Source organism: Gekko japonicus, unplaced genomic scaffold (genome assembly GCF_001447785.1).
Source record: "Gekko japonicus isolate JY-2015 unplaced genomic scaffold, Gekko_japonicus_V1.1 scaffold185, whole genome shotgun sequence".
Lineage (NCBI taxonomy): Eukaryota > Metazoa > Chordata > Lepidosauria > Squamata > Gekkonidae > Gekko > Gekko japonicus.
In genome coordinates, this window is record NW_015176457.1 from 1,399,734 (window position 1) to 1,411,145 (window position 11,412).

An 11,412-nucleotide genomic window follows, 5' to 3' on the forward strand; every position below is an offset into this window, starting at 1 on the left:
TCTACCTTCCAGTAGATGAGGCTTGGGGGGGGGCGCAGTTGCAGGAGGGGGAAATGGTGTCCCCCTCATCTGCTACATCTCCTGGGCTGCTGTGCCATGCCTCCACCACCAAGTCCAGCTCAGCCTCCACTCCTGGGCTGCTGTGCCTCAGATGCTGGGCTTGTTCAGAGTGTGCTTTTTTCCTTTGGGGGAGAAATTTAACCCCTCCACTGTTGTTGTTATTTAAGTCAGATTTTTCTGCACATCTGGTGAGTTCCAAGTGTGCAGAAAAATCTCTTTAGCCTCTATGTGGCCCAGATCTGCAGATGTTGCTATCCGCCAATGGGGGCCGCAGGCAGCTATTGAATATAAGATGAACTCGCAGGGCTCTTTTTGTAGGAGGAACTCCTTTGCATATTAGGTGACACACCCCTAATGTAGCCAATCCTCCAAGAGCTTGAAGGCTATTCTTACGCTTGTTACCTCTTCAAATAAACTGTAGAATGGTAGCAGCCACCTACTTTATATTCCTGAGGTTTTAGCATGAAAACACAAACGTTTTTACCTTTTTAATTCTGGAAGGCTATGTGCTTCGATTTTGTATGGGGAGAGCCTGTATCCATTAAGGCTTATGCAAGGAAATGAACATGAAAACCCTTAGAATTGTCATGGGCTGGAAACTGACGTGTTTTATGAATCTCACCCATCCAAATGGGAACATCCTTCCTCTGTCTCAACATGGTTATCATCTATGATCATGCAAGTGACCTGAAGAACTTTTATACTGAAGCTGAAGATATTAATTGTGAGTTGCTGTGGGACAAATCCTGAGCCCTCACCAGTGCTTCATTCCAGTTGCCTAATTCGTTATTTTACCAGGTTTATATTCAGACGACAGGATAGAAATCATATTCCAAATTGTACTCTGAAAGTGTTTGTGCTGAAAACACTTTTCTTCATTCACTTTTGAAATTGTGTCTTACAGATTAGAAAATGCTTTTTATGAACATGCACAGACCTATTACTATACAGAAATACGAAGGGTGAAATCCCATAAAGAGTTCCTCAACAAAACAACACATCAGGTATAGTAGCTGTATCTTTGCCTACCTTCTGCTGTATAAGGGCCCCGGTCACACGGGCCAGATATCGTGGGGGGGAGGCGTGGCTGTTTGCCCCAGAGCGAACTACCGTGTGGCAGCCAGATCAAACGTCCCACTGGACGTCCCACCAATGTCCCGTGGTTGGGGGGAGGTGCCGATCATCCCTCAGTCCTGCGGCGCGGCAAAGAAGCAGCGCCGCGGGGGTTGTGGTTTTTTTTTTGGCCAAGTGTTTGCATGCGCCGTTGGGTGCTTGTGCGCACCCATGGAGACTCGACCAAAAAAAATTTTTTTCGCGACGGGACATGGGCGGGCGGCGGATGCCATGAGCTAACACCGGAAACGTGATCTGACGCCCGCCCTTGCCCTGCACTTTCCAGAAACTAGTACCTCGGAGGTACTAGTTTTTTTACAGCGCATCTTCGGAGTGAAGCCTCGGGTGAGCCATGGGAGCTCTACGCTTCCCATATGTGGTGGTGAGATCGCGCCCGGAAAATCCGCCTATCTTCCATCTCTCCGTGTGACCGGGGCCTAAGTCATGTTTTTGATCATGATAGAATGAGTTTAAGCAAAGAATAACCTTCCCACCCTAGATCAGTATCTTAATAAGCTTTAAGCCTGAAGCAGGAGACTCCTACACATTGAAACTCTTTGGTGTTGTTTCAGCTCAGAAGTTTATTAATTCCTGGTAGGATTAGATGGTGTTGTCTCACTCTAGGCATTTGATGCTGAAGCTTTCTGTCATTCTATGAGCACTGAAAACCATTAAATTTAGAAGGTGAGGAGGCATGAGAGCACCCGTGATGCTTCACAATGTCATGTGCCTGGCACCAACCTTCTGTAGTATTGCATAGGTTATAATCTTGGTACTGTTAAGACTGGTGGTTGCAATTCTGAAATGTTACCCACTGGTTGTGTTGCAGCTTCTGTTTGTCAGACATCAGTTCAAAATAGCGTTCTTCAGTGAGTTGAAGCAGGATACGCAGAATGCACTGAAGTAAGTACTCCTGGCCCAGTGAGAGAGCATCTGCTTTGCATTCAAAAGATCCCTGGTCCAATCCCCAGCATCTCCATATAGAAGTGTCAATATTAGGTGATGTGAAAGACCCTGGAGAACAGCTGCCAGGCAGAGTAGACAATACTGACCATGGTAAGACCAACATTCAGTGTAAAACAACTTCCTGTGTTCTTTGCCCAGGGGATTAAACTATATTCCTTCCCAACAAAGAGAAGGGGGTTCCTCCATGTGTGGAAGAGGTGTGAGGGAAGAGCGCGCCAGGCAGAGTAGACAATACTGACCATGATAAGACCAACATTCAGTATAAGACAACTTCCTGTGTTCTTTGCACAGGGGATTAAACTATATTTCTTCCCAACAAAGAGAAAGGGGTTCCTCCATGTGTGGAAGGGGGTGTGAGGGAAGAGCACCTGTCTGTGGCAGTTCTTTAAATACTCACTATTGAGCTTCTCCAGCAAACTGGTTATGAGAGAAGTATGGGGTACTCCACTAGATTTGAGTACCGTGGTGTCCTGTGGTGCCCCCTACCGCAGTAACTGGAGGAGGACTCGCATTGTGTCCTTTCATTCCAGCATGGTAGATGGATCCATATACGTTCAATTGAAATACTGCTGCTGCTTTCCTCGTGTCATTATTTGAGAGGAGCTGCAGCAGTGCACAAACTGAAAGTTTCAAATGGGGTATTGGCTTGCCACCTTAGAAAGTGCCTCAGTGTGTTATATCCCAGAGGGATCAATTACTTGTGCTGAGGAGAAAAAAGAGTGGGGCCGGTGTTCCCTCTAAGCTGAGTTAGTGTGAGCTAGCTCACAGTTTTTTAGCCTCCGGCTCACGCATTTTTCCTTAGCTCAGGAAGAACGACTCCAGAGCAAACTAATTTATGGAGCAGCCAAATCATTCGCTCACAACTTTAATGCCAGTAGCTCACAAAGTAGAATTTTTGCTCGCAAGACTCCACAGCTTAGAGGGCGCATTGGGTGGGACTAGCATTTGTTCCATCGTTTTTGGACCCTTCTAATTGATGGTGTTTGTCTCAGTGGATTTCTTTTTCTGCAATGAATGGACAAGCTAAAATCAACAACCTTTCTTATTCAGAAACTACAGAACTGCATATAATCTGGTACACGAGTTGAGAGCTCATGAAACAAACATGCTGGAAATCAAGACGATTGCAGGATTTATAAATTACAAGGTAACAAAGGCTGACTTTTAATCTTTATTTCATAATATTAAAAAATGTAGAATAAAAACTTGAGGACTACTACACTTGTGGACGTATTGTGTGCTGCTAATTTAGTGGGACCTTATCAGCCCTAAGATGCCATGTTGTGTTTTCCTGAAAAATGCCCTCTGGCAAGCATGCTTACAGAGTGATGTTACATATGATACCCTGCAGTTCTGTAGAATCAAATAACTATTTTCTGTCGATCCGGGTTCTTCAAAGAGCCATCCATGGACAGGACTGGGAAGACCAGTTTCAAATCCCCAGTCAGCCATGAAGTAGTCAGTCTCTCTTAAGTCTTAACTTACCTCACAGAGTTGTCAGAGGGATAAAATAGAGGCTGGAGAACCATATGTAATCCCATGAAGCCCATGGGGGACAGGGTGGTTAAAAATATGACAGATATCCTATTGGAGGCCTGCTGATAATACCACCACCTTGGCAATTAGGTGCCTTCTAATACTTGTTATGATGTGTTGTAGCATAGATCTGGGCTATAGGATTTGAGGGCAAGGGAGTTTTGACTTAGGCTTTCTCCAGCTAGGATATCCAAAGCATGAAGGCAATATAAACGTTTTGGCTACATCTACTGTCTTTACTGTTTTTGCAACCGGAGTCATAAACAGCAAACCCTCATCCTACAATAAACCTCATTCCACAGGAAAGCATGGAAGAATTTAAAGGTTGCTACTGCAAAAGTTGTCGTGATTTGACAACACCTGCTAGAAATTCTGCCACACGCAGAGTAGTTTGTTTGTCTTCGTCTCTAAGTAACCAGAATGATTCTGCTTCTGAAGAGAGGAAGTCCTGATTAAATAAAGGGGAGATGAGGTCTTCTCTTAGAGCTGAAAATTTGGGACAATCAAGCAAAATATGATCCACAGAGTCAGTTTTACTGCTGCTGCAATTACAAAGTTCTGAGTATGAAATCCCATTAAATCTTCCTGACATCACAGCTGAAGGTAGAGCATTCAGGCACGCTAGCATGAATATCGTTTCTAAACTTTGGAAGAATTATCTCAGATAAGTGTTTTTGGCATTGTTGTTGGGAGGCTGAATGCCTACTTGAAAAGGTTGAGCACACTCTGTGGGCTCTAATCGATGTGCTCTCGTAGTCAAAGTCTCTCAAACGTCTTCTAACAAGCTGTGGAAGTTCTTGTCTACTCGTGACTTCTATGTCATGGGTGATACAACGTAGATGTAATCATTTATGGTCCAGTAATCTGTCCCTTGTGTGATGGTCCAGCTTAACTAGTCCGAGGAGGTTTAGATCTGGGTTTGATTTATGGTCCAGTAATCTGTCACTTGTGTGATGGTCCAGCTTAACTAGTCCGAGGAGGTTTAGATCTGGGTTTGATTTTTCCTGCATATAACGAAAATTTATGTTGCGTTCATTTTAGCTATATGCAGGAAAAAATCGAATCAGTTCCTTTTCCCATTTAATGCTCTGAAGGCTTTTAAATTATGGAGAGGGGAGTGATGGAAAGAAACAGAAAATAGAAAACTAACTTTACATTCTTCTGTGTTTTGTTAACCTGCCCACCACAATTGTATTATCTTACAGTTGCTTCTATGATTATGAGGTTTTAATCCAAGTGTTCTGACCTTGAATCTTTTTAGATTTGCCGACTGTGTTTTCAGCATAACACACCCCTGGATGCGATTGCGCAGTTTAGGAAACACATAGATGTGTGCAAGAAAAAAATTGGCAGTGCAGAGTTGGCTTTTGAGCATGCCGCCTGGATGTCCAAACAGTATGTTGCTTTACAAATAATACTGTGATTAGTGAATGGGTATGCAGATTCCATCTGAAATTATTTGTTTGCAGTGTGCTGTATGATCTGTATTGTCTCCAGCATTAGGTGCAGAGGTAGTTATGCAATGAAGTAGTATACCTAAAGTAAGTGAATTAATTGGGATGTCAATCAGATTTCTCTCATCCACGCCTATAGGACAAAACAAATTTTAGCATCTTGTTCTGATAATTTGGACTTACTTGGTTGGATCCAAATAACTAGGACTGGGCGGGGGGAGTTGACTCTTATTTATACCACTGCCAAATGTGAGCTAAGGGAAACAAAGTTTGCAAGTGTTCCAGGGCCTGTTTTGGCTCTTGAAAGTGTTACTGGGGTGAGTAGAGGCTCCTCTTCCCCACTGTGCCACAGCCCCAAGCTGAAATGAGCCCTGATATGCCTGCAAATTTTGGTCTGACCTGACTCATGGCCAAACATCTCATCTAGTTTGACCCTTACTCCCATAGCCACGAGAAGTGAAAGCTTCCCCTGCCCCCATTAAAATTGAGATTCTGGCAAAAGGTCAGTGTGCTGTAAATTCTGCAAGTTATATTTGTCTCCTGTGCTTCAGATTGTGCTCCACTGAACTTTCTGGAGAATCTACAAAGTCTGGTAATTTAATTGTGAAGCCAGTGTGATGTAGTTGCTAGAGAACAGAAGCAGAAGCAGGGAGACCTCTCCAGGGTTCAGTCTCTCCTCTGCCATGAAGCTCACAAGGTGATTGTGGGCCAGTATCTCTCATTTCCTCTGCCTTAACCTACTGTGGATTTGTTGTGAGGGCAAAATAGAGAAGGGAAGGACCATGTTCTTGGCCCTGATCTCCTTGGAGAAAGCAAGGGATAATAAACAAATCATAATATGTCTATTCTTTTTTAAATACAGATTTCAGGCTTTTGGGGACTTGTTTGACGAAGCTATCAAATTAGGGCTGACAGCTATTCAAACGCAGAACCCAGGTTTCTATTATCAGCAAGCAGCCTACTATGCCCAAGAAAGGAAGCAACTGGCAAGCGTTCTCTGTAATCATGAGGTGAGTCCCAGCCAGCCATATTTCTTCAGTGTTTTTATTATGTAAGCTGTCTTGGGCCCTCTTTAGGGAAGGGGTATGGTGAGTTAAAATTATTTTAATTGATAAATAAATTTGCTGATTTTACAGCCTTCTGTGATGTATCCGAATCCTGATCCAATAGAAACTCAAACTGGAATGCTTGACTTCTATGGACAAAGACCATGGCGGCAAGGAGTACTAAGTAAATAATCTTTTGGTTTCCTATCTAAACATTAGAAACAAAATCAGATTTTTTTATAATGTCAAATTGAGTTGCAATGAAAAATCCAGGGAATCCTGAGTTGCAATGAACATTTCAGGGAATTTTAGGTGACATTTATTGGGCACATGCATTCCAAATATTGTCAATGGGTAACATTTATTTGTTGGTAACCTTTGTTGTTGCAAAAATTAAACAAGTGGATGCCTTTCTGAAATGACTGCTGTTGTGGAAACGCTGAATTGCAGAGTTTGGTCTTTGTTGCTAAGAGCAGTAACTTTCCTAGTAGGCTTGTCCTAATGTCTAGACTTCATATGGGTTTCAAATTCTAGTGTGGTTAATTATTGGAGCCTCTCCCATTTTTTAGAGCAATCCTCTTACAAGAACAAAGAATGTGACTGAATTCCACAACATTCTTTCACCTAAGTGACAGTATTGTTTAGAATCCTCAGAACTCTTAAACCAGACTTAGTTCTAGCATAGTTCCATGAACATGATGACTACAGTTTATTCAGGGCTCGGACAAAACTCCTTAGAATGGATTTTTCATTGTCATTTGCAGGTTTTGATCCAAATGACCCTGAAAAGGAGAAAGTGGGAATTTTGGCACTGCAGCTGAAGGAAAAGAAGGTTCTTCACTCTGTAAGCCAGACCTAAGCAATATTTCTGCTGTTTCACTGACAGTACAAATACGCATTGGAAGTACGAATATTGTCAATGCTTTTTATTTATTAGGAGTTGATCATCACCTTGCTGAGTAATGCAGTAGCCCAGTTCAAGAAGTACAAATGTCCACGAATGAAAAGCCACTTGAGTGAGTAAGCTGAGAGTGTCAAATTGTTAAATATGTACATTAATAATTTCTTATTAGTATTGGAAATAATCTGCCATTGTTCTTGCAGTGGTGCAGATGGGTGAAGAGTATTACTATGCCAAAGATTACACCAAAGCTTTGAAGTGAGTATCATTTCCAGGTGTCTGGTTTTAAAGCTGATGCTTCTTTTTTCTTTTAGCACATTGCTAAGAGCAAAGCTTAATTTTCACTTATAGCTACTAGGCATTTGAAAAAAAACAAACCTCTGTTGAGTGAGTACTACTTCTTGCAACTTTCATCAGTATTTAAAGAAATATGGTTGGGGGGGGGAGGAGACAAGGATCAGGTACAACATCAGTTTGCCTGTGATGTGATTGGCCCTGTCCTTAAATGATTTCCTGTTAGAAGCCTACTTACTTAAAATAATAGACTTACATTATCATTTGGCCTTTTGTGTGTGTGTGTGTGCTTACAACGCAAGCATCGACCATACAAACGCCAGTCTGGCTTTTTTGCTGAAAAGGTGAGAGCCAATTCCTTCTAGCTCCGGGAAGTCTCTTCTGAGCACAAAAAGACTTCTTCTGTTACATGCGTATTCATGTTGTACATGAAGTTTGGCTTACTCTATTGTATCAAATTTGTACTTCGTTTTTTTAAAAAAGGAAGGTTATCCCCGATCCTTTTCAGGGCATTCTTTCTGGTAGGGGAGGCATGTGCTTATATCTGGTGCTAGTTTCTGTTGCTCAGAACCACTGACTGCTTGCACCGTCTCTTGTGAGGGATTGTGACTCTGTGTGTTACAGCATCAAGGCTGGCTAAGAGACTGTTAATCTGGGGAGTGGAGAAGCTGAATGCAGTCTCCGTCCTCTGCACTAAACTAATAGGGCTGAACAGTGCTTTTCAGAAAGTGAATGTCTGAGCGGAATGTAGCCGCACACAAAATGCTATGGATCAAATTATTTAGAAAATTAGGATTAGTGTACCAAGAGCATTCGTAATTCTGTAGTTATGTTTACTGTTTGTGTTTAGTAAGCATAGTAAAATATCTAGCCTTTTACAACCCTAGCTTGCTGTATGTAACAGAAATTATATATGCTTCTGGGTGAGTGACTGTGTAGGAGAAATTGGAAATAAGGTATTGACTATCTGGGAGAGACTGGGAAGAATGGATTGACATCTCCAGTTTACCCAAGTGAAAATGATAATGTTTGTAATAACAGTTCGGTATTTGGAGGAAATTGGTCAATTACTGCATTCCTATCCTTTAGTGTAAAAACAAGGCCTTTGCAGATGAGGAAGGTAAAAGGAATTCCCTCTAGCAACATCATAAAATAACCCAAGTGCCAATTTCTCAATTTTTGAAAATGAATTTGGACACTGTCCTGGCAGTAAGTAAATAGCCAAGAATAGTGTCTCTTCTCAGTTCAGTTTGTTTTAGATACCAATGGAGATGAGTTACATGTTGTTGTTCTTAAGTCTGTTTTGTTTTGGACTCTGAAGGGGACACTAACTGATCATGGGGACTTTTATTCGGTTAACCGTTTGGTTAATATTGTTACTGCTGTAATAGCTGTTCCGTTTGGCTTATTTAAATAAACTGTTTTTCTCAATGTTCTTCCAGGCTCCTGGATTACGTCTTGTGTGATTACCGTAGTGAAGGATGGTGGACTCTCCTTACTTCAATACTGACCACAGCCCTTAAATGTTCCTATCTCATGGCCCAGATAAAAGATTATATTACATACTCCTTAGAGCTTTTGGGAAGAGGTGAGGAAGTTCATTTCAGTTTGCTGTTAAACTGATTCACTTCTTTGCTCTGAGAAGCATTTGGGTAGGGGTCTTTTTTTAATGTAAAGATTGAAAGATATGAGTCTTGCACTTTACCTGGAGTTGGTTCCATATATTCAATCTATGAAGGTCCTTAGTCTCTTAAATGGTGGTCTTAAAAGTTTGAGAGTGAAGAAGAATAAAGCATTCGTCTGCTTATCTTTGCAAAGCTTGAAGAACTCTGCAGATATGGCTGTCATCTGCTTAAATCCTAGATTAATCATACATACATTATTGAGTTGATTTTATCAAATAGATTGCGCATGAATAAAAGGTCATATGCTGCCTTTGAGATACTGGATCATTTTAGAGCCAGTTTGGTATAGTGGTTAAGAGCGGCAGATTCTAATCTGGAGAACGAGGTTTGAATCCCCACTCCTCCACTTGAAGCCAGCTGGTTGACCTTAAGTCAGTCAGTTTTCTCAGCCCAAAAGATAAACCTAGTTCACCACAAACACAGCTAGAGTTTCAGACTGCCAGATAATCTTTGGCTCTCCTGGCTTTACTACACCCACTATGACCCAAATAGGGCTAAGCTAAACCATATAAGTACAAATATAAGTACAAACCATATAAGTACAAATATTTATTAAGGTGTACACGTGTTAAAACTTTCCTGATTAAAAATTGCTTTGTCTAAGATCAGACTGTAAAAGCTTGTCCACTATTCATACAAATGATGGGTAAAAACTTTAAGACCAAACGCGTTTCGGCCCCAAGGGCCTTCCTCAGTGGTCACTATTATCTATATATTCTAGGCACACATTCAAAGACCTGTTACAGAATTCTAGTACACATATAATTACACCAGATGTTGTTTCCTTGTCTACTTATAATTGGACTCCTGGTATTAGTGATGGGCCATAGGTATAGCCATATCACCACCACAACTTATTCTGGTAACAGCGATTTTGTAGGTCTGAATGTGCGTCCCTCCATCAAAGTGGAAATTCTATTTTTTTACTACATCTACTGCCATACAATAATTAATGATAATTATTTAGAGGCGTGCTTTCTGGGGAGTGAGAAAGAGAGGGGAAATGCCTAATGTTGCACTGTGGCTATCAGCAGTTTGTGCATGTATTTATGTAACTATGTTGCCTAATTAATTAGGGAAGGGACACATCTTTATTTGATCAATAGACTTCTAGTCAACTAACCATGTAATTTGCTAAACGTGTGCTCCCCTGCCCATGGGCAAAATGCAGAGAGAGAAAAGTGCTGGTGTGTGTGTTGCAGGCAGGCTCATCGTGCTTTAGTATAAGTGGTAAAAGAGATGCCCCTTTCGGTGCAGTAATCTGGTACCTTTTCCTCTTTTTAAATTGAGCAAATCACAGCACTACATAGGAACTGTTAATAACCATTTCAGAAGACCAGTTTTGGACTGTGGCATCTTCCAGTGAAAGACTCTTAGGTCGAAGGTGCTAGGAAGGTCTCTCCCTGAGACCTTGAAGACATAGCCAGTCAAAGCAGACAACTCAGAACTCGGTTACACTTGATATATGGCAACTTCATATGTTCATGAAGTGGTATAGCAGGCTGAATGCTGGATTAGAACTGAGAAGTCCTGGGTTCAAATCCCCACTCGGCCATGGTATTCCCTTGTGGGCCTTTCACCTCCTCTTAGCCTTGCTTGCTTCACAGGAGGGGACGTGCTGGGAGTGGAAAAGGGAGGCAGAAGGACGTGTGCAGTATCCTCAGCTCCTTGGAGTCAGCATGGGACAAAAATGCAGTGAATTTTTAAAAGCCAGGCCTCCTTTTGGGAGCCTCTACTTTAAGAAGGCAGGTTCCCTTCCTTCTTTCTAGTTATTTATAGAGTGGGAGTATGCACAGAATTGAATTTCATTAAGTACCAAACACGGTAGGCATTCAGGCGCTTTTAATTTGTTCATTGTATGACTTGGCCTTTTCTTCAGTTATAGTTGCTCAAAATCTCCCCTTTGATTGTAGTTTTGAAATATCAGAATGGTTTATACTTTAATTGAAGAGTCCTGTTCCATAAAACTATTCCTGGAAATAAATTAGGAGACAGTTTTCCCTTTTGCGCGTACTACTTCCTTCTGGCCTAGTTCTCAAACTGCAGTTGGGGCAGTAAACATGTGTCTTAGCAGTACCGCTGCCGGCAGGGGCTCAAGTGGTATAGAATCATAGAGTGTTAGAGTTGGAAGGGACCTTGCAGGTCATCTAGTCCAACCCCCTGCACTCTGCAGGAGCATAGCCGAAAGATAGCCCTACGAAAGATGGTCGTCCAGCCTCTGCTTGAAAACGGCCAGTGAAGAAGCATCCACCACCTCCCGAGGCAGTCTGTTCCACTGCTCAAACACTCTTACAGTTAGGAAGTTTCTCCTAATATTTAGTCGGTAACAACTCCCTTGTAATTTCCACCCATTAGAT

The 11,412-nt window shown here is 41.9% G+C and overlaps 1 protein-coding gene across 1 annotated transcript in view; it reads left to right on the forward strand.

Annotated features, from left to right (window-relative positions):
* Positions 1-11,412, forward strand: part of TRAPPC11 (trafficking protein particle complex 11) — a 43,476-nt gene that overhangs the window by 5,802 nt on the left and 26,262 nt on the right. The window contains exons 6-15 of the mRNA XM_015426967.1: positions 965-1,064; positions 2,003-2,076; positions 3,190-3,286; positions 4,937-5,070; positions 5,992-6,139; positions 6,266-6,359; positions 6,940-7,019; positions 7,113-7,191; positions 7,280-7,334; positions 8,813-8,958. Coding sequence (XP_015282453.1) covers positions 965-1,064; positions 2,003-2,076; positions 3,190-3,286; positions 4,937-5,070; positions 5,992-6,139; positions 6,266-6,359; positions 6,940-7,019; positions 7,113-7,191; positions 7,280-7,334; positions 8,813-8,958 — 1,007 coding nt within the window. The remainder of the gene's footprint in view (positions 1-964; positions 1,065-2,002; positions 2,077-3,189; positions 3,287-4,936; positions 5,071-5,991; positions 6,140-6,265; positions 6,360-6,939; positions 7,020-7,112; positions 7,192-7,279; positions 7,335-8,812; positions 8,959-11,412) is intronic.